Source organism: Telopea speciosissima, chromosome 11, assembly GCF_018873765.1.
Source record: "Telopea speciosissima isolate NSW1024214 ecotype Mountain lineage chromosome 11, Tspe_v1, whole genome shotgun sequence".
In the NCBI taxonomy this organism is placed as follows: Eukaryota; Viridiplantae; Streptophyta; class Magnoliopsida; order Proteales; family Proteaceae; genus Telopea; species Telopea speciosissima.
Window position 1 is genome coordinate 42,141,503 of NC_057926.1, and position 27,060 is coordinate 42,168,562.

At 41.2% G+C, this 27,060-nt stretch overlaps 2 protein-coding genes and 1 pseudogene across 2 annotated transcripts; 2 read left to right on the forward strand and 1 right to left on the reverse strand.

Moving 5' to 3' along the window:
- Nucleotides 1-480: 480 nt before the first annotated feature.
- LOC122645123 (S-protein homolog 5-like) lies at nt 481-849 on the reverse strand. The gene has a single exon (XM_043838466.1). The coding sequence runs from the start codon at nt 847-849 to the stop codon at nt 481-483; it is 369 nt and encodes a 122-aa protein (XP_043694401.1).
- Nucleotides 850-10,381: 9,532 nt separating this feature from the next.
- LOC122645124 lies at nt 10,382-11,025 on the forward strand (annotated as a pseudogene).
- Nucleotides 11,026-15,214: 4,189 nt separating this feature from the next.
- Nucleotides 15,215-18,332, forward strand: LOC122646893 (probable splicing factor 3A subunit 1). The gene is made up of 2 exons (XM_043840528.1): nt 15,215-17,699; nt 17,863-18,332. Exons 1-2 carry the CDS (start codon nt 15,540-15,542, stop codon nt 18,130-18,132), a joined length of 2,430 nt encoding a protein of 809 aa, XP_043696463.1. The 5' UTR covers nt 15,215-15,539; the 3' UTR covers nt 18,133-18,332.
- Nucleotides 18,333-27,060: the final 8,728 nt, after the last annotated feature.

The following is a 27,060-nucleotide window of genomic DNA, read 5'->3' on the forward strand; positions in this document are numbered from 1 at the left end:
AGAAATGAATATTATACCACGTTTGGTGTAAATTGGGATCAATGTCAGCTTATTCCGATCTTAATCAATCAATTCCCCAATCAGATTTCTAATTCATAAAACCCTTGTTGGGATGTCCAGCATAAGACAAAAGTAATAATCTCACATTTTCGGATGTGAGTAGCTTGATGTAGAGACCTATAGGTACTTGGGCACCTTCTCCTTAACAGCTAACTTTTGAGAATGGGTTCTAAACAAGTCCCCAACAAGTGGCATCAGAGCTGGGGCATGAGAATTCCTATTTGGCTGAGGATTCCACATTTGTCTTTCTTTAGAGGGGGAGATTGTTGAGGCAAAAGCAATAATCTCACATCGGATGTGAGTAGTCCGATGTGGAGAACTGCAAATTGTGAATTTAAAAACATTGCTTTATTCATCTCAACACAAAGAAAACAACATAGCATTGAACAAGTAGTTTATTTAAATCATAAAATATCTCTCTCAATTTGCCCATGAACCCATTTTTCTAACGCTTGCAGTATCTGAGTCCAAAGCAAAAATGCCATCTTGTTGGACCATCCGCCAACAATCCACACCACAAAGTTTTATATCATTGAACCAATCATATACATCTACATGACCAGTTACTTTTGCGCCCGGCGATCTCTCCCACGCGAAATCGCAATAGAATAGTGTTCCCCCATAAATTACGTTCTTGAAGGACCACGTATACACATTCTCAAATTCGAGGCTATGCACACCTAAGTCATCATCTTTGGATTGACAATGGGCAGTGAGTACCTTTCCTGGTCCCAAATCATTGACAATGTAAACATTTACTGTCTTCAAAAACAAAAAGCTTGAAGCCATTGATGACATTGTCAAAGCTAGGAAAACTACAATAACGAGTATCATAGAAATTTGATGCATTGCAATTTTTTTCTACTGTTCTACTTCATTCTCATCATTTCCCTAATTAAATAGACAAGATTTTCATTCTAAACCACTAGCTCTATCCTTCATTAGGTGTGTAATAATTATTTGTTGCCTATGATGGAAAGATATTAAGTATTTGTTGCTTTAAATAATTTTCAAATATTATAAATTTCATTCTTATCCTATTTTCCTTGAAAAGGAAAAAAGTCATAACTTCATCTGTCTCTTTTCATTTTTTGTAATTAATACAAATAATTACCGTGGTCGGAGAAGATGAACCTCAGCCATTTGGAAAGACACATGGCAGGGCAGAGCATGTTTCATTTTAGTCAACCCAACCGACTTTTTCGAGTAACAGACCATCAATTCAATGGTCATTAATTCCATTTACTTGCCAAGCGGTTACACAATTCAACGCCCATCAATTCTTACTCTTGTCCTCATTTCATGCAACTCAACTCTAGAATGAAAAGGTTCAATTTCATCTTCTCCTTATCTTTCATCGGTTATGGATTTTAAAGCTACTCAAATGTTTATTATAGTGCTCATCAAGAGGATATTGATAATGCTCATTACTCTCCCATTGTGGCCAGTGATTACAACTCTACTCTTTTTGTAACTTCGCATGACAATGAAAGTCTACGTTGGAAGCGCAACTAACAGTTGGATCTTTTACCCTTAACTTTCCCCATCTTCATGGGCCGGAGGATGGAGCAAACATTGTCAAGTTCCCAATGTCAAAAGCAGAGTCGGAATGGAAGGCCAGAGAATCTCTAGGCCATACGCACTTACTAGTTTGGTAGAAGTGACATATGTAGTTGAGAACTCTAGGACCAGGAAAGATGTCAGACATCAAAGTGGGCATGTATAGGCCTTTGTCTGCCACACCTCCACTAGTGGTTTCTTCTCCACCCAAGGATATATTTAATGTATCCTTTTGTCTTGTAAGCTGTGTCTTCGTCTTTATCTCTAAGAAATCCATTGGTTTTGCCCATCTCATAGCCAGGAAGACCCTGTTATTGGCATGTAAGACAATATGGTCATACCTTCTTTTTAGGTAATGAGAACATCTATTGATGATAGGAGTGTGTAATAGCCATGGCTTCATTTACACACAATTCATGTAATAATAGTCCAAAGCTAGTAAAATTAAACTGATTTAATAGTCATTTATAGTTCTCAAAAGTCACAAATTTCTCCAATGTACACCTTCCAAGTATTCTCTTGAATGGTCACTTACGTGTGTTGGAGAAAAAAACAAACAATGTGACTTTTAGGTATAGAGGTGTCGAGTTTTAAACCATTGGGGAAGTAAATCTTCCGAATCGATTGGTCAAAATTTTTTTTTTTTTTTTTTGATGTTAAAGAAAATATACTTAATAGAAAATGGAGATGTCTTCAGTTACATCGTCTTGTAGGCAGTGAGTCCGTGCAATATGTGCCAAATGGTGTGCAATAGAAATCGCATGCCTTGGTTTTTTAAGGATACAAATATTTTCAAATTTCAAAAGAAGAGTTTTGATATTAAATAGAACTGTAAAAAGCTGGCACGGCCAAGGATAGTTCTCTACGTCTGATAGCCACTGCATCAAGTTGAGTGAATCTGTCCAAACTTCTATTCTCCTTCTTCCCAGTGAAATTGCACTTTGGATTCCTTGTTTGATTCCTCTTGCTTCTGCTTCCTGAGCTGATCATGTGCATCCAAATCCATGGTTGCGGAAATGAGTTCATAGTTAGAGAAAATTGCAGCTGCCCAGCCCCCGATACCTGATATTTCCTCATGGCTGCCATCTGTGATGACGATGCAATCATCTTCAGATGTTATGCTGCAATAAAAATCCAGACTTTGTGGTATTGGATCTTTGTCGATTTCAATAGTGTAACATTCGTGGGGTTGAGGCCATTCAATAATGTGTAGGTCCCTTTCCCATTTCTTGATGTTGTTGATAATGGTTAGGGGATGTACTTAAATTCCTTGAAAGAGTATTTGGTTCCTTACCTGCCATAGGAAGTATCCTGTGATGCAGACCACATTAAGGATGCACATTTTCTGTTCCTTGGTATACATTTTATTGACAAGGAACGAGTGTAAAAGAGCTTTTAGGTCTGTGGATTGGAGGTGATCAGTCCTTAGACCTAGAGAACCAACGGCCCAAATTCGTTTTGAGAAATCACAAGAGAATAGCCAGTGCCAATCCGTTTCATCTATTTGTTTACATAGCGGACAACGGAGATCAGTGTTACAAAACCTTTGGACTCTCAATTTTATGGGGATTCCTTTCTTAAGGACCCGCCAACCAAAGAGTTGAAACTTTGGGTGTGTTTTGAGATTCCAGATACCTTTCCAAATCTCAGTATCAATAGTGGGTTGGTGGTTGAGGAAGTGAGCTACCAATTTTGTTGAGAATTTTTCAGATTTATTGTGTGTGGTAATAAGAAAATCTGAATGTGGTTGAAAGGGTAATGGAATGCTAATAATTAAACGGGCAATTGGAGCTGGGAAGATAGAATGAATTAGGGGTTGGTTCCAGGTTTGATTAATGATAAGGTCTTCCACTTTGTTGTAAGATGGATGGGGGGTGATATACTCAAGGATGTAGTGACAAGGTAAGGTTGAAATCCAAGGGGATTCCCAAATGAGAGCATTTTTCCCGTCCCCAATTTTTCAGCAACAAAAAGGGCGAAGCTCATCGATGATGGAACAGATGCCTTTCCAAACCCAAGATGCATTTTTCTTTCTCATATTTTTGCAAGTAATTAGGGGTGTGTTTGGAAAGTACTTTATTTTCAAGGTTTGTATCCAAAGGGGTTCTGATTCCGTCATGAGTTTCCACCCCAACTTCATTAAGAGGGCTTTATTATGGGTTTTGGATGATCGAAGGCCCAGTCCACCAGCTTGTTTCGGTGAACAAATGGATTTCCATGAGATTAAAGACATTCCCCCTTTGTCCAGTGTTTTTACCCTTCCAAAAGTTTGCATTTATGGAGTCCAGTTGGCTGCAAATGGTGGAGGAGAATGGGAAGCAAAACATCAGGTAGGAGGGATCCGAGTTGAGTACAGATTTAATGAGTATTGTTCTATTAGCATGTCAGTTTGAAGCGTACCCTAGAGATTATACATTTGAGGCTCGAGATTTTGGAGATGGGTGGGATAAGAGGTGTTCCCAAGTTTTTGAATTTAAATCCATGTCCCTTATTCCCAACTGGTTTTTAATGGCTTCCCTTTGTGTCAAAGGTACGTTGCTGCTGAAGAACACACTGCTCTTATCCAGATTAATTTGTTAGCCGGATAGGTCCTCAAAAAGTGCAATGATGGACTGGAGGGTAGAGATATCTCAGTTGTGGATCGGCAAAAAAAAGGGTGTCATCAGCAAAGAAAAGATGTGTGATTTCGAGGGCACCTCTGGCAATCTTAATTCCTTTGAACATTTTAAGATCCCTGCAGGTCTGAATCAGTCTGGAAAGACATTCCATAGTAGTGATGAAAAGGTAAGGGCTAAGAGGGCATCCTTGTCTAAGTCCTCTAAAAGGGTCAAAGTTGTTTAAGCAACTCCCTTGGATTTTAATGGAGAAGGTGCAAGCCAGTAGCTTGCAGATGAGATCACACTAGCGCTCAGGAAATCCAAGAAATTAAAAAATAGCTCTGATAAGACCCCATTCAATTCTGTCATATGCCTTGGACATATCAAGTTTTAGGGCGATGTACCCAGTTGCTCATTTCTTTTTCTTTTTCAAATCATAGAAAATTTCATGGGCCGGCTATGATAATGTTATCACTGATTTGCCTTCCTTTAACAAAGGCAGACTGTTGGGGTGAAATGAAAGAGTCAAGAAGGGGTCTGAGGCAGAAGGCAAGGATTTTTGCAATTATCCTGTAGGAGACGTTACAAAGGCTGATGGGCCTGAAGTCTTCTACAGAGTAGGTATTCGGTTTTTTTGGGATGAGGGTGAGCAGAGTATGGTTGATGCCAGGAGGGAGATATTGGGATTCAAAGAAATCATGAACCAGTTTGATTACATCATTTTTAACCATATCCCAGTGAAATTGGTAGAAAAAAGCAAGGAAACCATCAATATTGGGGGCTTTGTAGGCCCTGATGCTAAAAACAGCAGTCTGGATTTCATCATCAGAGGGTGTAGAGAACTAGAGATAAGGAGGTCAGCTTGAGTTTGAGAGATGCACGGGTTGAAGAGGGAGGATATGAAGTCAGGGTCAAGTGGGTTGATGGAGGAGTAGATTAGATGGAAATAATCTAAAAATTTTTGTGCCAGCACCGGGGGATCGGTGATTTTCTCACCGATGTCCGTCACAATGAACATTGAGTTGTTGGATCTAATGTTTACCATGGTGGTGGAATGGTAAAATTTGGTATTCCGATCTCCATCGGCCACATACGAGACTCATGACTTCTGCATCCAGAAAAAATTTTCGGCTTCAAGTAGAGTCATGAGTTTAGCCTCTTCCTCAGCCCGGAGTGCAGCCGACTCGGTGGAGGATGTAACAGACTCGAGGGATTGAATGGATTGGAGAAGTTGTTGTTTTAGGTTCGGGATCCTATTGAAAGTATGGGTGTTCCATTGCTTTAGGAGGTTAGAAATCCCAGCGAGTTTGGTAGGTAGATTATCATACAAGGAGGTGTCCCATTTTGAATTGAAGAATTGGGTGAAGTCCGGGTGTTTGGTCCAGGCAGCTTGATAGTGAAATAATTTCCTGTAAGTTCTGTTGTGTGGGGATGTGTTGAGAAGCAGGGGTCTGTGATCCAATCCTATAGATGGGAGGGTGTGAAGGGTTGCAGTAGGAAATGTTGTAAGCCAGTACAGAGAGGTAATACAACTGTCCAGATGTTTGAGGATGGTTTTTGGTGGTTTTTGCTTGTTGGACCAGGTATACCATGGTCCAGAGGGGCATAATTCCTCAACCTCAAAGTCGTTGATTATGTTGGAAAGAATGTAGGCAGAGGCACGGTTCATGGGTACATCTCTTCCCCCAAATTTATATCTGGGTTCAAGTAATTCATTAAAATATGCAATCAGGAGAAGCGGCTTAGTTAGAGAATTAAGCCAAGATTGAAGGGTGACCCAAAAACCCTACCTCTCAGCAGGTCTAGGTGGAGAGTAGAGGCAGACAAGGCACCAAGGTGCAACAGAATAATGATCAGAGATCGTGATGCAAATAAATTGTTCGAAAACATCAACACTATGGGTAACAAGATTTGGTTTCCCCAATACCCATAGTCCACCACTAAATCCCCTTGAACACGACCCCTCGACCAAGGCAATGGATGAGTAAAATTTACAAGCATCGGGTAGGAATTTGAAATTAGGGGAGGTCATTTTAGTTTCACATAGAAATAGAAAATCGGGATTGTGCTTGAAAACATGGCAACCAAGGGAGCGTCTAGTGATTTTATTTCTCAGACCTCTAACATTCCAGCTAATAATTTTCATTATTTAAAAAAGATGAAACACAACAAGTAGATCTACTGTAGAACTTGAAAGAATAGAAACAGAAAGCTAACAATAAAATAAAAAAGACAGATAAGAAATCGAGCCAAGAGTAATGGTCAATGCAAAGAGTTACCGGTTCTTCAGTGTTGTCTGGCTCCCTGCGATTGATGCTTGGTCCAAGATCTTCTCCAATGCGTATGGTTCTTCGTTTCTGAGAAGATCTGTGTTGTTCAACTTCAGATCTCAACTCGCACACCAGGTTCCTCATCTTGGTTGGCAAAATTCCAGGAATTTTAGAGAGGTGGATGAGGTTAGACGATAGTTGTTGGAAGCTAGATGTCGGGTTTAGGAGATTTTTTGTCATCATCAAGGATTTCGTCCCTCTTTCTTTTTCCCTTCCTAGTTGGGGTGGTATCAGCATGCCCCTCCACAGTATCTTTATGAGCAAGATCTGGTTCAGACTCCCCACGAGGATTCGACCTCCCTGCCATGTGACACAAATCTTGGAGAGATAGAGAGTCCCACCACTTCTTCAGTCGATTGAGGTGCTTGAGTTTCTTGGTTAGGGAGGGTACCCGCAGTTTGGGTAAATTCTTTTTTCTCAGGACTTTGGTGGTAGGGTGAGTGTTGGGATGAGGCTCAGTGCCAGGTTTCGGTTTTGTTGTTGGGATGGTGGTATTTTGGTTATGGAGTTGTGGTATGGGTAAGGGTGTCAATTTGGGATCGGAACCAGGAACCGTCCCAATACCGTCTCGCTAAAACCCGGTACCGGACCGTCCCATTAGTAAATGGGATGGTATTGGTATCTGATTTTGGTACCGAATGATAAATGGGACGGGACGGTTCTAAGATGGGATTCCCAACGGTACCAGTACCGAAATACCAATTAGGTACCGGATGGTACCGAAACTACTAGTACTATTTAAAAAGAAAGAGTATACAAGATCTTTTGTTTAAAAAAAAAATTAGGGTATAAGAATTACAACTAATTAGGGTTTCACTAATTACCTTTTGAATACGAAGAGGAACAACAGGTTAACAGTCGTAGCTTGAAGTCTCTCCTCACAGAATCTGCTACAGTGCTACTCCCTCCTCCCTCCTCCCTCGACCAACACTACATCTACCAGGTTCTTCCTTTTTGCACTTCATACCATACTACCATGTGACATGTATGATAAATAGAGTTTTGTTTGAAAAAATCAAAGAAGAAACACAACGGGATTCTTCCATTCTATAGGACTTCTCTAGATTTAAAAAAATGAGAAGCTTATTACATGTGATCTTAGGGAGTTTGAAGAAGTAAAACTATGATTCCATAATTTAAATTGTTTTATAAAAAATAGTAGACAACTTAGATTTCATGATAGTGATAAAATTTCACAACACTAATAAACCTGCCTCGTTAGAAACAATTAAACTTCTTCTTCCTTTTTCTACAGTGCCTAGAACCGTTTAAGAACCGATACCGTCCCATCTCGCCAATAATTGGGACTGGGATCTAGATTTGGTCTCATTAACTAAATGGGACGGTACTGGGATTGATACTTTTGATACCGATACCAGTACCGTCCCATCCCAAATACCGAAAATCGTCCCAATTGACACCCTTAGGTATGGGTGGGTGGAAAAAGGAAAATATTGCGGAGATAGGTCAAAGTGTGGAGGCGGTGGGGTGTAGTAGGGATATGTGGGGTAGATAGAATTCAGGGGTGGATAGAGTAGGTTAGGGTTGTAGAAGTTAATGGGTTGGTGTGATGTGGTCGGTGGTGAGTAATTTAATTGTATATCTTGAGGTGGTAAAGTTGGGGGAGTAGGAATAAAATTGAAGTCAGGAGGGAAATTCCAGCTAGTGGGGTCAGGGTTTGGGGTTGAAAAGGGTTGCCACGTGGATGTGTCATACAGTTCAACTCCCATCATGGAGAAGGTGGGACTAGGGTGAGGTACTTAGTTGAGGTTAGGGTTGAGATGGGTGTGGTTGAGGTTGGGCAGTGGGTCGAGGCATTGTGAGATTTCATGGCAGATATCCTTAGACCAAAGTCCCTCCAGGTTAATGAGATCAGATGCAGGGATTTCTCCTTCTTCTTCAAGAGTGGGGAGAGTATTGTCGTCACAGGGTGAAGTGTGGTGGGGCTGTAGCAAGTTACATGCATCTCCAACATCATCATGTGACGTCACTAATATATCATGGGAGCCCTCGTTGGGTGGGGACTTTATATCAAGACTAAGAGATGTAGAAATCTCAAGTGGTGTCGGTACCAGATCAGGTGTAACAGAAACGGTCGAATTTGCTACCACCAAGGGTGGGGGGGGTGATGCACTACTAGCTACCAGTACATCCATCCAGCTCCTCAGAGAAGTAGAGTGGGGTGGTGGTAATGTTGTCAACTTTGGCATCCTGGCAGTCCGAGTATTGCTTCATGGTCTTGAAATCTTCTACAGTTTTGGGGTGGTGATAGGCGGCTGCATTACCCGAGCAGTCAGGGAGGCTGTGGGTGAAATGGGCACAACGAAAACAATACAGGTGGCTTTCATATTTGATCCAAACTTTATATAACCTGCCGTTAGGCCCAACAGCAGTAGTGAACTGAGAGATGGGTCGCTGCACAGGGAAGAGAATTTTGATGTGAGAAGAGAAGGGTGGGAGACCAAGTTTTTCCCATTGTAGGTCGATCACGATGGGAGTACCAATGGCAGAAGCAGCCTTGTGTATAGTTTCCCTTGAAAAGCAGTCAGCAGGCAAGGACAGTAGTTGAATCCAAAGTGGGAAGGAAGTTTTGGTTGATTGGGTATTGTTGTTTGAGGGCTTATCCAAATAGACATGCAGCATGAAGTTGTTGAACCACCATGGCGAGTTTTCAAGGACTGCAATGCAATCAGCAGCAGATGCAAATGAAACTTCAAAGATCCGATTGGGGAGGACGAGAGTTCTGCGGATGTGATATTTATCCCACAAGGAGAGAAGGTGGTTGCCAAGGTTTCCTAGAGAGTTGGAACATCCAACAGCATACCCATACAAGGTGTGGTTTAGTGTCTGTAAGTAGGGTTTTGGGAGAGTGGTAGTAGAAGATAGTGAAGAGGTGCCTTCGCTGGTGGTAGTGATCTTGTCGTTGCCTGAGTGTTTACCTTTTCGAAAAATAGGTTGAGGAGGAGAAACAGTCTTTTTTCTTGGAGGGCCAATGAGAGGGGAATTCAGTTGGGCAAGTGGCATGGTCCCCCACCGAGGTAAACAGCTTAAGGTGGAGTGTACCCGAATAGAGATGTAAAAGATAAGAAGATGGAGAGGGAGGGAGTGGAGTGAAAGTTGGAGAAAACGACCCAGAAAAGGAAAGGAAGTAGGTTTAAAAAGGATTTTAGTGGGGAAAGAATCAGTTTTGTACAGGGTAATAATTATTGGGTCCCGCCGGAAGAGTTTAGCCATGGTCAAAAGCCAAAACTTCCCAGTGAAGAAAAGAGGAGAGGATACATACATAGAGGGTGAGAAAATAAATGAAGTGCAGCAAGGAGGGGCGAGACAAGACGACGAAATTTTGCTGCTACTAGTCTACAAGGCTGGCAGCCAAGGAAATGGGATCTTAAAGGGTATTTTAGAAAATACTAATACCTAGGAGGGTATTTTATGAACCCAAAGGGGCAGTGAATTATTCCATTTCCTTGGCTGCCAACCTTGTAGTAGGAACATTCCTGCTACAAGTGGAGTAGCAAAATTTTTTCCGAGACAAGAGGAGTGTGTAAGGGGTAGGGGTGTCAATGGGTCAAGTTGGGTCGGGCCTGCCTAAACCCTGACCCTGACCCAACCCTGGCAGGGCCAAGAAACCCTCAACCCTGATCCGACCCTACTAGGGTTTTTCCTAACCCGGCCCGGCCCGACCCGACCCGACCCTGATAGGGTCGGGCAGGGTGGGGTTGGCCCTGAGTAACCCTGACCTTGACTTTATTTAAAACCACAACACCATATTCAAAGGAGGGAAGAGGTACAATCGAGTACAGGCCGAAGGGGAGGAGAGAGAGAGAGAGAGAGATGGCGAAGGCAAAACCAGCAAGCAGTACAACGGCGAGCCTGATCCGCCCGTCGTCATCATTCCGGCTCCACTCAGCTAGCCTCAATTGTATCCGCCTGCGTCGTATCTTCGACATATTCAACAAGAACGGAGACGGCATGATCTCAATGGAAGAGCTAAGCCTAGCCCTGGAACTACTTGGCTTGGAAGCCGAACCCACCGAGATTGATTCCATGGTGCGCTCCTATATAAGGCCTGGCAACACTGGCCTCGGCTTTGAAGACTTCGAAGCCTTGCACCAGTCGTTCGACGATACCTTCTTTGGGAACAACGACGAGGAGTTGAGGACCAAAATATTCTTGAACACGCTGACGATGACAAGACATATGGTGGTGACGATGGCTCCAGTAGCCCTGTTTCGTAGTCGTCGTCGTCGCAGGAAGAGTCGGATTTGACGGAGGCCTTCAAGGTGTTTGACGAGGACAGTGATGGCTTCATCTCGGCCATGGAGTTGCAGGTGGTCCTGAGGAAGCTAGGGATGCCCGAAGGGGGAGACATCGGTCGAGTTGAACGGATGATCTTCTCCGTTGACCGTAATCAGGACGGCCGCATTGATTTCTATGAATTCAAGGACATGATGCACAGTGTCATGGTTCGATCTTGATCAAATCTGCAGATGTTCAACTCCTTCAGACTTCAAAACTCCTTCAGGTTCAACGATTCTTCGTTTTATTTTTCAATGTGGGGATAATTTGCAGAAATCGCACAATGGGAAGATGGAAGGCCGAAGGGAAAGAGAAGGGGGAAAGAGAAGAGAAAGAGAACGGGTTTACCCTATTTCGTTTGGAGAAGATTTGCAGAAACTGCGTGAAGGAAAAGACATGGGGGTGAGTGAAATGTGAGTCGTTCTTAGGGTTTTGAGTGTTTTTTTATTATTTTTTATTTTTTTAGTGTTAGGATAAAGAGAAAGTATAATATACATATCTATATAAGTATATATTGTATATATAAAAATATATATATATGCTTATAAACAATACATGGTCGGGTTGGGCCGGGCCAAGCTCAACTCGAGGCCTAAACCGGATTCCGACCCGACCCTGCCAGGGTCAAGCAATTTCTAAACCCTAACGCACCCTTCGGACTGAAAAATCAAGGTCGGGTCCAGACTGGGCTCAGAGATGGTTCAGGCGGGTTCGGGCCGAGCGGGCTTTTTGGACACCCCTAGTAAGGGGGATTATTAATGAATGAGACTAGAGAAGTGGTGGTGGAAAGGGTTACGTGGAGGGTTTTTTGTGGTAGTGGTTAGATTGTACTTGGTTGTGGCAGAAGTGTATAGTAGAGTGTAGGTCCGTGTAGAGGTAGCAAAAATGGTCATAGGGTGAATAATATGTCGGTTGTTGTAGAGAGGGTGATGGAGGCAGAGTTCAGTGGGGGGGGGTGGAGAAACGGAATTCCAAACCTAGTTAAGTAACCTGGTGTAAGAGCGAGATCATCCACGAGCTAGCATCGTCATGCAGGGAGCCAGTGCCAAATTATAACAACGACCACTCAAATGGACACAAAGAGATGGAAGAGAGGGGGGAAGAGGATGTGGAGGATGAAGTCATGGAGAAGAGAATGATGGAAGCGGTTACTCGAGGGATCTTGATCTCAAGCTGTTCAAAAGATTGTCATGGATTGAGAGTCAAGCCATCCATGGGAATTTTGGGCAAGGGTTTCATATGAGACTATCGATTGGTCATTTGTTTGTATGAATGAGAGATATATTATATTGATGATCAGATACACAAGAGTTTACTTATTTAAACTCGTTTTTTATTCACCTTTCACTTAAAGTGATCCAAAGTCGTTAACAAAAATTTAAAAAAATAAAATAAAATCCAAAGTCTCCCACTTGAATTAAAAATAAAGATAAGAAATTTACTATCATCATTTATTGACCAACTTGCCAAGCTTACTGGACGAATTATCCATAAACTTAATTTATTTGAATTTTACATATAATTGAATGATGTCATATTCATTTATATTAGAATTTAGGCATCTCCAAGATTCCCTAATTTGGATAAAACACCCCTACCCTATAATATAGGGATTAATTTGTCATAGTGGCAGGCGATTACAGCGACTAGAATGTTCCCTCGTTTCTTGATAGATCGGTTGGTGTGGACCCCCTCCGCAGCAGGAAAGTTCACTTTCAAATCGGTTTGGGAGGCCTTATGGGGGTGCAGCAACCATGTGCCTTGGCACGGCTTGGTTTGGTTCCCGACTGCTCAGCCCAGGTTCTCTTTCATCACTTGGTTGGCCCTTCGCCGTAGACTCTCCAATCGCGTTCGCATGGCTTGCTGGGGTGTTGTGGTGGACACCTCTTGCCCTCTCTGCCAGGGGTCACCTGAGTCCCTGGACCACCTGTTCTTCCAATGTACTTATTCAGCCTTGGTCTGAAAAGGAATCTTGACTATTAACGGCTATGGTCGGGATGTTTTGGGCACTTGGGAGATGGAGATTGATTGGCTCATTGCTCATTTCAAGGGAAACACCTTGTCGTCGCACATCAAACGCTTCAGCTTTATCTCAACAATTTATAGGATTTGGATCGAGCGCAACTCCAGGGTCTTCTCCAACACTTCCACCCCTGCTGAGAGAGTCCTCCACCAGATCATCATGGATACCCAGTCCAGATATTGCGACACTCAAATCCGGGTGCAGGACACTGCTGCTACTAGGGAGTACTTCAGCCATTGGAAAATCAAGGTGCCCTTTGCTACGGTTTGCCCTAGAGCCCTGAAGTGGGTTGCGCCCCTGGAGGGGTGGGTTGCTATAAACTAAGACGGCTCGGTCCAAGACGATAGGGGTGGATATGGTACCATTGGCAGGGATGTCTCAGGCAACGTCCTCTTTGCGATTGCAAGTGGCACTAGGGAGACCAATAATGTTGTGCTCGAGCTGGTTGCCATCAAGTGTGGCTTAGCTACAGCCATATCCCTTGGGTTTGAGTATGTGCAGGTCCGGTCTGACTCCCTCGTGGCGATCCAGTCTGTTAGGGGGATATTTAAAGTCCCTTGGTTCGCTCTAGGTGTAGTTACTGAGATCCATGAGCTTCGTGCGTCCTTCCAAAGTTGCGTCTTTGTGCACCAGTTCCGCGAAGTTAACTCCTGTGCTGACTGCCTTGCAAGTTATCTAACTTCTTGCTAGGAAGTGGATTTCTGTGTTACCAGTCTCCCTAGTGGTCTCTCCAATCATGTAAGGAATGACACCTCATGGAAGATTTATTTCAGATTGTAACCTTATTCCTTTATTCTTTATACACAGCTCCTTTTTCCAAAAATAAAAAAATAAAAATTGAGTATTTTCTAAAATCAGGAGGTGATTTGAGTTTCGTTTGAAAACTAGGGCGGGACATGTAATTTATCATATAATATATTATATATGAAGATAAGTGATACAATACATTTTATTATAGTGTTATTTTAAGTAAAATTGATAATTTTCTCCCCGATCAATTCCAACCCATGCATTTCCTTCCCCCTCTCCATGATCAGGGCCAATCAGAGTCAGCCTAGCCTGACCCTGAGGCCGGGTCAGGGTTGGATTTTTCAGGCCCTAAGGGCGTGTCAGGGTTGGATTTTTAAGGCCCTGAGTTAGGGTCAGGTCGGGTCTGGGCCCAGCTAAGGAGACTTAGGATTGGGCTAGGGTTTTATAAAGCCCGGCCTAACCCGACCCTGTTGCAGCCCTAAGCATCCATATATATATAGATAGGCAGCCTAATGGCATGCCCCGCTTTTTCCCACATAAAATTAAAGGGTACAAAAGTTAAAAATGAATGTGAATCGAGATTACAAACTATATGTCAACCGATTATAAATCGGTTAACGAAAATTGAATATCGGTAAAATTATATCAAATGTAAAACAAATTTAATTTTGGCTTATTCTTATATGATGCAGTTTTGATTTCTACATTATCGAAATTCCGGGTTAAAATGGAGGAAAGAAACCCAACCTTCAATTCCTTTGAGCCCGATAAAACCAGGGTTTCAAAAAACGATGAATCGGATTGGGAATTGATCGATTCTTATCAGAATCAGCTGGTGGCGAATCCGAGTTTTGCCATTTGAATTGGAATATTCACCCTGAGATTCTCCCTTCTCCTGATTTCTGCCCTTCCATGCCGATTCTAGAGTCAATCGAACCGATTCCAATCAGATCTGAATCCGATTCGGGAATCGGCACAGGCCTATTCCGCCACCGATTCCTGATTTGGGAACCCTGGATAAAACACCCCTACCCTTTCTTTGTCCCTTTAGCCTTCTTCTGCACCTTGTGCGCCCAACAGCGCTGCAAATCAGCTACCCCGGCAACCCTAACCTGAGAATCCTTCCCTGCAACTTCACAAGTTCCTCTCTCCATCTACCCTTGTAAATCCTCACTCTCCACGCCTCACCCAGCCCTGTGACCCAGTGCGCACCGCCCTTGCGACCTGCAAACACCCCCAGCCCTTGCATCCACCCCCACTGCCAAACCCTAGTTTCTCGGGGAACAGAGTCGAAAAGTAAAACTGAGATCGGTTAGATCTCTGTCGAAGAAGAAGTAGGTATGCTTCACTGTTTCACCATCTCTTCTCAAACTCTCGATGTTTTTTGTTTCGTTTGGTCTTAATGTGGATAAGTTTGTCTTCCATATTTGCATTTCTAGAAACCATATTTCGTTTATTTTTCTCATAAACAACTTTTATTGTAGTCCTTTCCTCGAATTTTAACTCTTTGTTAAAACCCTAATTTTCTTTCTTCTGTGTTTTCTTTAGGTTCATGGGAACTAATTAAGCCCAAAATTTTGTCATTTGCAGATCGTTTTCAGTGGTTGCAGAACCTCCATTTTTGTCGGATAACCATTCATTTATTTGCTCAAACCCTGATTTTCTTTAAGTTCAGAGAACTAATTATGCCGCATTTTTTTTTTCATTTGCAGATCATTATGATTGATAGCAGAACCGCCCTTTTTGTCGGATAACCATTGAAATATTTGCTCAAACCCCAATTTTCTTTCTTCTTTGTTCTTTATGTTTAATTAATGCTCGCAGAACTTTCGTAATTTGCAGATTGTTTGCAGAATCACCGTTGTGATAACCATAAGAGATTAGGTTATGAAGCTGTGAGAAGTTTGTTATACAGCAACGATGCTTGGCACTTTACCAATTTTGCCTCTCCCTGCACCTCCCACTGATGGGAACCTCGGCCCCCTCCCCCCTGCCCAACTGCCCGAGCAACCTGAGGATGAGGAGCAGAGCAAGGTGAACTCAACTCCTGCCCCTGTGGCCACCCACACAAGAACCATTGGAATCATACACCCACCTCCCGATATTCGAACTATTGTGGATAAAACTTCACAGTTTGTGGCCAAGAATGGGCCTGATTTCGAGAAGAGAATCATTGCGAACAATGCGGGAAACGCGAAGTTTAATTTCTTGAATAGCACTGATCCTTACCATGCCTATTACCAGCATCGTTTGTCTGAGTTTCGGACCCAGCTTCAATCCTCCTCTCAACAATCCGAAACTTCCAAGCCTTCCGATTCATCTGCTGCTCCTGAGACGGCCCCTTCTGCTGCACCACAAGCTGATGGGAATGAAGCAGCAGCTAAGCCTGATCTTTTGGCTCAGTTTAAACCTGTACGTAAGGTACTTGAGCCCCCAGAGGCAGAGCAGTATACGGTTCGACTACCTGAAGGGATTACAGGGGAGGAGTTGGATATCATTAAGCTTACTGCCCAGTTTGTAGCTCGGAATGGAAAATCATATCTGACAGGATTGACTAGTAGAGAGATTAATAACCCACAGTTTCATTTTCTCAAGCCAACCCATAGTATGTTCATGTTCTTTACTGCACTTGCTGATGCGTATTCGAAGGTACTAATGCCTCCAAAAGGGCTGACGGAAAAGTTGAGGAATAGTGTGGCTGATATGACTACTGTTCTTGAACGGTGCTTGCATCGGCTTGAGTGGGAAAAGTCACAAGAGCAGGCAAGGCAGAAAGCTGAAGATGAGATTGAGCAGGAGAGGATGCAGATGGCAATGATTGATTGGCATGATTTTGTTGTGGTTGAGATGATAGAGTTTGTGGATGATGAAGATGAGGAGTTGCCCCCACCGATGACATTGGAGGAGGTTATAAGTAGGAGCAAGACGTCAGCTGTGGAGCAAGAAGTGGAAGTTGTGGAGCCCGGGAAGGATGATATGGAGATGGATGAAGAAGAGGTTCATCTTGTTGAGGAGGGAATGAGGGCTGCTAGTCTTGAGGAGAACAATGATGATAAGAAGAATGAGACAAAGGCAGCTCCTGATGAACCGGAACCGCCAATGAGAATAGTGAAGAACTGGAAGAGACCTGAGGATAGAATCCCAGCAGAAAGAGACCCGACAAAGTTCGTCGTCTCCCCAATTACAGGAGAACTGATTCCTATTAATGAGATGGCAGAGCACATGCGGATTTCACTTATTGATCCCAAATACAAGGAGCAGAAAGAGAGGATGATGGCCAAGATTCGGGAGACAACTCTAGCTGCAGATGATGAGATCTCAAGGAACATTGTAGGGCTTGCTCGGACTCGTCCTGATATCTTTGGAACAACTGAGGAAGAAGTTTCCAATGCCGTTAAGGCAGAGATTGAGAAAAAGAAAGAGGAGCAACCAAAGCAAGTCATATGGGATGGCCACACAGGAAGTATTGGACGAACTGCAAACCAGGCCATGGCTCAGAATCTTTCTGGAGATGTTCAAACTGATGCAGCTAATGATGAGGGAAGAGCCCTCCTGGGTCCTGCTGCACCTCCGCCTAAACCCAGTATACCATCTGTTCGGCCCCTTCCTCCACCGCCTGGACTAGCGCTGAATATTCTACGTATGCCTCCAAATTCTGTTCAATATTCTACTCCCAGTAGTGGACTCCTTGTGCCTCCTCCTAGACATCCTGGCATTCCTATGCCAATGGTTCCATCAGTTAGGCCACCTCCTCCTATGCCAATGGGGTCAGGACAACAACCTGTTATGGTGAACCGACCACCCCCAATGCCTCCATCAATTTCTAATCCTCCTAATATCCCTGTTCCACCTCCACCTGGGTCACAGTTCACTCCATTGGCCGTTCCTCGACCTTTTAATCTTCCTGTCCCACCTCCCGCTATGCCTATGGTTCCACCCCCACCCTTGCCCCAAGGAATGCCTCCACCACCACCACCAGAGGATGCTCCCCCACCGCCGCCTGATGAGCCAGAGCCAAAGAGGCAGAGAGTCGATGATTCTCTCTTTATTCCAGAGGAACAGTTCTTGGCTCAACATCCGGTACTGTTCTTGTTCATACATTTTATTCATTTTACCATTTTTGTTTGGTGTAGTATTCTTTTTTACTTTGTTGCTTGCTTCATTTCTTCTATGATTGTGTTCTTATTTCGGTTTTGAAGTTCCTTGGAATTTCTGTATTTAATTGGCCCTTTTTTTTCTTCAGGGACCTGTTCGAATTACCGTTTCTGTTCCAAACATTGATGAAGGAAATCTCAAAGGGCAACTCCTGGAAATCACTATACAGTCTCTATCTGAGACAGTTGCCAGTTTGAAGGAGAAAATTGCGGGAGAGATTCAACTTCCTGCAAACAAACAGAAACTAAGTGGAAGAGCTGGTTTTCTCAAGGATAATTTGTCACTTGCATATTACAACATTGGAGCTGGAGAAACCCTTACCCTTGCTTTAAGAGAACGTGGAGGCAGAAAGAGATGAAGCATTTCCTTAGAGGAGGCATTTAAAGGTTATATTGTTGCTTTCTTATTACTGTGAATGTTCTTCACTAGAGAATTGTCACTATGGGATTGTATTCTCTGGCTGTTCTGTTGGAGACTGCATTTATCTTTATTATCCAGATCTCTTTCTAAACTGGTTTTAATTTGGTATCTACAATTGATCTTGCATCTTGGTGCCTATTTCTTAAGGACAATAGCAATATATGCTAATTCCTTCCACTTATGTTTAGCAGGTCAGTGGTTGGTTATATATATTTCACAATAATATTCCTTTTATATTTACAGTAAATTCTCAGTAAAGATGGTGCAGCACAAGTGTACTAAATATTGAGATTATTGCTAGGATTTCTTGTTATTGTTGAGGGGCTATGGTTTTATTTTGGTTTGTCCTTTCTGTTTCTCATCTATGTTTTGGTTTGCAAAGTTTGTTTTTTAATCAAGGTTGGTATTTAGAGATCTGTACCAGTGTACAGTAGATTTGTTTCAGACAATGAATTTATTTTTATTGTCCAGTTGGTTGAATCCGTGGAGTGGTATGTCCAAACCATAAAAATGTGTCCCAGTTGTATTTGAGATACATTGATGTCTTCGTTTGCTTTAGATTTTTGTTAAAATATTCACAGGTTTAAAAATTTTCTGTTGGTCCTCCTTTAAATCTGCATTCTTTCTGCATGGTCCAGGTCCTCCAGGACAATGTATTTCTCAAGAAGTGAAAACAATGGCTAGACCATGTATTGAGGTTCTCTCTATTACTGATCTTATAGACATGGCAATGACAAAATCACACGTCACTGTGCGTAGCATTAATTTTCTTCCAATTCTTCAATTTGAGAGTGGCAAGAAATTCTTAAGCCGCAAATCGCAACAGGGAAAATTGGTTAAGTATGATTGTAATATTTTCCTATAAACTATCTGAATGTTTGTAGATGCTATAGAACAGCTACACCAATCAGCAGTCCCCCTTTTTTTTTTTTTTTTTTCATTTGTTCATCTTTATCTATTTCACTTGGGAGAAGAATTCACAGAACAAAACTATTACTTTAACCACCCTTTCATTCAGTTCTGAAGTGTGCCCTGGTGCATCTTTGTGATCCCTGGATCCTGGAGTGAGCTTCCAATCCTCTTCTTTGGGCAGGTATTTTGGTTTCTACTTGAGGTCTTTAATTAATTGATTAGGTTCCATTGTTATATTAAAGGAAATAGTTATCTGCAAGCTTTAAGCGTGATTACTCTACCTGTCAGCACTGCTTTAGCTGTATTATAGATTTATCTGAGCCCCATATCATTATGACTATAGATTATGGATGCAGCAGCAGTCTTGCAGTGCATTGATGATGTGCTGTCTTCTGGTGTTTCTGGTAGGTAAAGCTGCAGTCAGATCATATTCTTTTGTTGCGAGTTACATCCCTGATCTAGATTGAACACTTACAGAACTAGATTTTGTGTTATACTGTTAAATGCCCTTGGCGTTATTGCAAGGTGCGGTTATCTCCTTCGGGTAGAATTATGGGGATGAAGTTGCAGAGTAACGAACAATGTTTCTGAAGCTTAAGTTATTTGGTTGGGACCTTCCAAGGTTTTAAGTTTGGTATGGTGGCCATGGTGATACATTTCGTGAAGTTTTGCCAGAATACCTGTTTAATGTAGCATTGATACAATGAGAAATAGTTTTTTATATTTTATCAACTTTTTATCTAGGCCATAGTTGATAGTGGCATTTGCATCTGTTCATAACCCTCATTATGTATTTAGGTGCCGTACATGTTAGATGTGCATTGTGCATTCCCATGATTTACTCATATATGTGATTATTTATGGTGAGACGTAGAATGAGGATTCTTTATGTTCTGCAAATGTCATCTGGGAGTCCATTCTCTCTACTCCTATTTCTGCCAACTCTCCTCGCTCACTGCTATAATCCATTGGTGTGCAGCTCCCCCCAACCCTCTCTATCTCCTTGCTGCCTTACCCTTCGCAATATCTCTTGACCCTCCCCACCTCTGATACCCCATCCGCTCTCTCTTACCCCTTACCCCTAACCCCTAACCCGCTTACTGCTCATGATTCACATTTAGAACTCACCATATTGGCCTTTACCAAGTCTGATTTAGAAGGGCCAGCAAATTCATCTTTGAACGATCCACCATCATTGTAATTTCAATCTGCCACCAAGAGCTTTGAGGTCAAACGCTTGGTCCAAGTGTAGAACCATGGAAGGAAAGTTCTCTCTTCTGAATCTAACATGCAGGGAAAGATGGTTTCTTCAAACAACCACCACCACCACCATAACCTTATCCCAATTAAATGGGGGTCGGCTACATGGATCCTATAGAAGTTATGGCAGTAGTTCAAATAAGAGAAGTAAAAATGAAAATAAGTAAAGGAAGAAGTCAAAGTAGCATCTTAGGAACATCTCCCTACAAGGGGTTAGATACGTGGGTCATTGCTCTCCAAACAACTTTAGCTGGTTATACTAAGATCAAACTTTATAACATGTATATCCTTTCTTACCACATTTTTACTAGTCATTTTGGGTTATTATTGTCTATTTTTTAGCTTTGTCTAATTGAATCTAGTCACTCTTCTTTACTGGTACTTGGGTTTCCATTGAACATGATCATACCACCTCAAGCGGTTTTTACGGAGTTTATCTTGTATTGGTGTAATTTTCAATTTGGTTCTAATACAATCATTCTTTACTCTATTTCTCTTGGATTTGTCGCATATCCTCCTCAACATTTTCATCAACGTTACATTCATTTTATTTATGTTATTCTTTTGAATTGCCCAACATTGTGCCTTATATGTCATAGCTGGTCTTGTTATTGTAGAATTTCTCCTTGAGCTTAACAGGAATGCGTTTGTCATATAACACTCACAATTGTCTCTTCCTGAACTTAAATAAAATATGATATCGGTTTAGATTTCTTCACTTAGATTAGGTTTTGTGTTTCCTTCTTTATTTTGAAATTTGGAGACCTCTCTCTCAGACTCTGTGCTCTCCTAAACACCAAGAAACATGGCCTGGTGATTGTTGCATTGTTAAGGTTGTGGTTGGTTGGCTGCCGCTGATTGAAGAGGTTTTTAAACTGCGAACACGATCATTCCAAGCACCAGATTCCTTAATTACACATGAGGAGAATTCACAACCAATAGCTTGCAAGCTGCACAATTTCAACCGAGAAATCACAAATGTAGTAGAAGCGGTAGCTCACACCCATCATTCAGAAGGGTTTGTTTTGCCCTCCCTTGAGCTTTGTCCTGCGTTTTACTGAAAACGTCAGTGATTTTGTGCGTGCACTTGCCACTTACCAAGGTGTAGCAGATAAACTATTCAGTAGTGGATTGATAGGATGGTGGTGGAAGAGATTGGGTCGAAGTGGATAGGCCTTGGCCGCTATTTGGGAGAACAGGGGGCAATGAATACAAAATTTTTTTTTTTTTTTTTTTAAGTATGAAATTTTCATTTCTCTTCCCTTTAATTCCCTTTGCACTTCATTATATTTTATAGAGAGATGTTCTTTGTTGGGGGGGGGGGGGGGGGGGGAGTGTATCTCTTGCACCTAGACACATGGGGGCGAAATGACAGCCCTATCCCCCATGAAAGGCGATAATGATCACCTTGTTTTTTTTTATGGAAATAAAGTTTATTAAAGAAAACTAAAGGACAGGGTACATCAGATTTTGGTTAGTCATACTATTCCTGGACATTAGAAACTTGATGCTAGAGAAGTTCTCAGTTTCTTCAGCTACAACAAAAAACATATTTATAAGGTTCCAAGGTATAGGTGAGTTTTGCATAGCCAAATCTATTTGATGCTGATGTTTTCTTCCCTGGCTTTTCTCCAACCTTGCCAAATGCCAAAAAGCTCTGCTTCCTTAACATCTTTTGTGGTGAGGGTACTTGCATCAGTTAGGATTCTCTGGCCATCTATTAAAATATTAAATGTTCATTTTGCTAAATTAAGATCTGATTCATAAACTCCTGCGATCAGTAAACCAGATATATGCATTTCAACGTTAGCAGAGATGGGGGTAAGTTCAATGAAAGATGTATTATGAGGAGTGGCCAACATGGGTGGGTTCGTTGATGGGGGTGTGATATTCAGGTCTGATGACCATTTTAATACATTCTTAATAACCCACAGTGGGTCAGCCTTAGAGGCACACATAATAACTTTGTTCCTTACATTCCAAATAAAATAACAAGTTAAGATAAAAATAGAGAAAAACCAGGTTAAGGATTGTCTATCAATAGCAAAGGTGCCAAGCAGTGATGCAACAAGATGAATGAAAGATGGGCCAGAGAAATGCTCAGTTCTCAGTCCAAGAGGACCAGAAGCCCAGATACGCTTAGTTCAGTCACATGATAAGAAAAGATGTCAAATTGATTCATCACAAGAGCCACAGAAAACACATGTAGGTTCGACGGGCATCCAATGTGAAAGTGATGCTCTAACAGGGAGTCCTGCATTTAAAACACACCAAAAGAAAATTTTAAAACGAGGGTGAATATTAAGTTTCCAAAAAATTTCCACCATTTGGCTATCAAGGGATTGAGAGGAAGAGAATTTGTAATGTACTTAGCGGCCAACTTTGTAGAGAAGTTTCCATTCTTTGTTAAAGTACATTTCCAAATGTCATCATTGGAGGAGGTATTAAGCCTAAGAATATTATCCACAGAAGAAGAGGAAAAGCAAGCATGTAACTTTAAGTGATCCCATGTATTGTTAGTCATTAAATCACTAACATTGACATAACATGAAGCTGGATTAATGATCTGGGGTAGGAACTTACCTGAATCTGAGGGGACCCAAGGGTCAAACCAACACGAGGTTGATTTGCCATTCCCTGAGTCGGTAAACCATATTCTTCAAATCCGGGAGCACTTTGGTAATAATGTTCCAAGTCCAAGATCCTCTTTTGTTGAGAGTTTTTGGGTCGAAGATAGAGGATCTTGGGAAGTATTTTGCCTTTAAAATCTTGGCCCAAATGGAGGAAGTATTTTGCCTTTAAATTCTCAAACTCAGCAATTAATCTCCATCCGAGTTTGAGAATTAGGGCCTTGTTGTGGACTGAAGATTTTCGAAGTCCCAGTCCACCAGAGGTTACAGGCTTGCAAATATTTTCCCAACCAATTAAATGGCATTTCCTCTTGTCAGGGGGATCATTATTCCAAAAACGGTTATAGATGCTATCAAGGTCCTTACAGGTTTTAAGGGGAACGAGAAAGTTAGACATGCAAAAGGCAGGGGTTGAGGCAAGCACAGATTGGATCAGGGATGCGCCTGCCAGCAAAGGAGAGCATATTGGCTTTCCATGAAGAGAGTTTGGATCTAACTCTCTCAACAATTGGGTTTAACTCCCTATATTTAGATCTGGAGTGGCACAGCTTAGTTCCCAGATAAACAGAGGAAGGTGACATTTCCTTCATTTGGAGCAAAGAGCATAAGGCTCGTCTATCTCCAAGTGAGACATTTTTGCTGAAGAAAATATCACTTTTATTGAAGTTTATCTCTTGTCCAGTAAGATTTGAGAAAAGGTTGATGAGCACATTTATGTGTGAAATCTTAGGGTCATAGAGCATCCATTTGTATACTTGGAACGGAGCTACTCGCGGTTTTTTGTTTGTGTTTTCAGGTTTTAGGTGAATTCTTATGAAAATGGAGCAAATAATGCTAAGGAGCTGTTTTTAAGATGTTTAGTGGTGTTTGGCAGTAGCCGGAAGCGCCCAGGAGTCGAGAAAATCAAGTTTGGATTGAGCACTGAAAGAATCACGATAATCAATCAAATTTGAACGTGAGTACAGTGGGCCCGTTAGCATAATTTTAAGGTGTTAATAGTATGGATGCGTAGCCCATTGAGTCAGTTTCGTAACGATTCAAACGGCACTTGATTCTGAGTTGAAACGAAGAAGTTACAGCCGTTTTCGTAACGACACGCGAAAATGGCATGCAAATGTTTTCAATTTTTATGATAGGGGTTTGTTTGTAATTATCAAAAATTGATCGGGGATAAAGTAAAATGGAAGTTTGGATTCAAGGGGCCGTATTATAATTATCAGAAGTTATCTTTTCTGTTAGCCGAAAGATTCCATTTGAAAGACTCTGGTCCAATTCAACTTCAACTTGAGATATCTTGAGCTCCCGAACTCCAAATTGGACGAAATTTGGGTCTATTTTGGGTGATTTTTTGTAAGGAATGCAACAGTGAGGCCTATATAAGCATCCCATGCTCCACTTTTTTTAAGGACAGAATGGGTATTTTATTTATTATGAGTGGAATCCTGGTCATCACTCTCTCTCTCTCCTCCAACTTTCGAAGGGTACTTTTGGGATTTTACTTTGGATGGATTTCTTTGAAGAATATTCTCTCATCCTTGGAAGGTTGAAAAGTCAAAGATGCCTTGATCTCATTGCTTGGAGAAGATACCTATAAAGAAAAAGAAACACAAGATTAAATTAGAAAGTCCACCTTTTAGAAAATAGAAGGTTTATGTAGCTAAGATTTTTATCTCTCCCACTTTCTATTTTTTTATTTTTTTCTTGGGATTCAAGCTTTTTGTAAAGGAAGGAGAAGGGAATATTTCTCCTACCTCTTCTCTCTTCTCCCTTCTCCTCTCCTTCCCCCTATAAATACCCCTTGCCCTTTGGGTTATAACTAGTTAGTTTTTAATTAGTTCTAGTTCAATTTTTATGCAATTTTAGTTCAGTTGCTTAGTTAAATTCTTCTTCTTCTCCTTCTAATTTGTGATTTTTGGTTTTCTAGTTCTTAGTTTTGATTTTATGAGCTTAGTTTAATGGTTGTAATAGGTTTAATTCATGCTTTAATTTCAATTTATGTCTTCAATTTGGTTGTTATATTTTAATTCTAATTTAGTTTTAAAGCTTTCTAGTCTAGGCTTCTAATCCTTGTGAGAAAAATTAAAGACTTGGAAGAGGAAGCCATGCAAGGATTATTCAAGTGTTCAAGCTTCTTCAATTACATTCATGCAAAGCCTAATTAATTCATGCACTTTCAACATTGGTAGAAGGGAGTATTAATTTCAATTTTTATTTTTGTTCTTTTCTTCTTCTTAATCCCTTAATTCTTCTAGTCTCTAATTTCTTCTTCTTATTCTCTACCTCTTTCTTCTTCTATTAGTTTTATTTTATTAGTATTCCCATCTCTATTAATCCCTCCATTCTATTAGGAATTTTCATTCTCTATTATTTTTATTTTCATTCTCATTCTTATTCTCTACCTTTCTAATTCAATCATGCTTTTAGAATTTTATTTTTTAATTACTATTATCATTATGCATTATGGTAGGTTTTTAATTTAATTATTTTTGTTTTAATTTTAGATTTGGTAGAGTCATTTCAAGTGTGAGAAGCAAGCAATTTCAATCCGGTTCAAGCACCTTCGAGTTTTACCTCTCTAATCTCTTTTTTGTATTTTTTTTTTTTATGTGGTTGTGATGTGTGGCTGTAATTTATTCCTTCAAATCTGCATTAGTTTTGATAGGTTAGATGCTTATGTATTAGGACGCTAATTCAATTCTTTAGATGCGTAATTTTCCTAGATGCTTGTGTTAAGATTCAATTCCTTAGATGGGTATTTCGGTAAATTTTTTGTATAGGGTTTTCGCTATAAACCTCTAGCGAGAGTTCTTTCCCAGTATTGAAAAAAATCTGAGAGAGGTGTGAGGAACGAGCGACTATAACTCTATTCTCCATTGATAGTGAAACAGATCTCATCTCACTGTGGATGTAGGCAACCTTGCCGAACCACGTAAATCTTTGTGCGTATTGTGTAATTGTGTTTGCGATTTCCATTATTCTCTGCATCGTGTTAGGTTTCACAGCTTGTGAGTTAGGACACGTTAATTTAATTATCATTAGTTTAGTCCACCACTTTAATTACTTTGATTCACTTTGCATTGCTTTTAAGTGAGTAAAATATAGTGGCGTACATCTCCTTGAGTTCGACCTGTAGCTACGATTGATCCGTACGCTTGCGGTTATTATTTCTTGCACAAACAAAGGTCAAGAATGGATTTAATGGTGGAGAAATCATTCTCAGAGGCCCGACAGCAAATAAAAGTGTCATCTACGAAGAGCAGATGAGAAATTTCAGGTGCAAGTCTGGCAATTTTAATACCCTTAAATAGGCCAATATCCCTATAGGCATCAAGTAAGAGAGATAAAACCTCCATAGTAAGGAGGAACAAATAAGGACTCAGGGGGCATCCTTGTCTGAGCCCCCTGTCAGGTTTGAGAAAGCCAAAGAAACTGCCTTGTATTTTAAAAGAGAAAGATGTGGTTGATATCAGACAGTTCACAAGAGAAATCCAATGATCATTAACCCCAGGAAACGAAAGAGGTTAGCAATCAGCTGCCATTCAACTCTATAATAGGCCTTTGACATATCTAACTTAATGGCGGCAAAACCAGTCTTACCCTTAAGTTTTTTCAGATAAGTGAAAATCTCTTGAGCAATGGCAATATTATCCCCAATTTGGCGACTAGAGACAAAGGTCGCCTGAAAAGGGGAAATGAAAGATGAAAGAAAAGGTTTAAGTCTGTTTGCCAAAAAATTTGCTACAATTTTATAAGACACATTACACATGCTGATTGGTCGAAAATCAGCAGCCGAGGATGCATTGTCTTTTTTAGGAATCATGCAAAATAAAGTGTGTTGCACCCAAGGGGAGGGTTCTATTAAGAAAAAAAGAACGAACAAAACCTTCAATGTCATGCCAAATGAAGTCCCGAAGGTGATGGTAAAAACACGCCTGGAAACCGTCAGGCCCAAGAGCTTTAAAAGCTCCAATAGAAAATGTGGCTTTTTTAATTCCAATCAAGTCAGGGATAGAAGAAAAACATGATGCAGTCTCGCCATTGATGATGGTGGGAAAAAAGCATTC

What these genes read in the sequence shown, in the direction of transcription:
- LOC122645123 (XM_043838466.1), bottom strand. Translation starts at nt 849, where the DNA reads ATGGCTTCAAGCTTTTTGTTTTTGAAGACAGTAAATGTTTACATTGTC.
- LOC122646893 (XM_043840528.1), top strand. Translation starts at nt 15,540, where the DNA reads ATGCTTGGCACTTTACCAATTTTGCCTCTCCCTGCACCTCCCACTGAT. An exon ending in AGTTCTTGGCTCAACATCCG is followed by an intron (nt 17,700 to 17,862) that starts GTACTGTTCTTG and finishes TTTTTTCTTCAG; the next exon opens with GGACCTGTTCGAATTACCGT.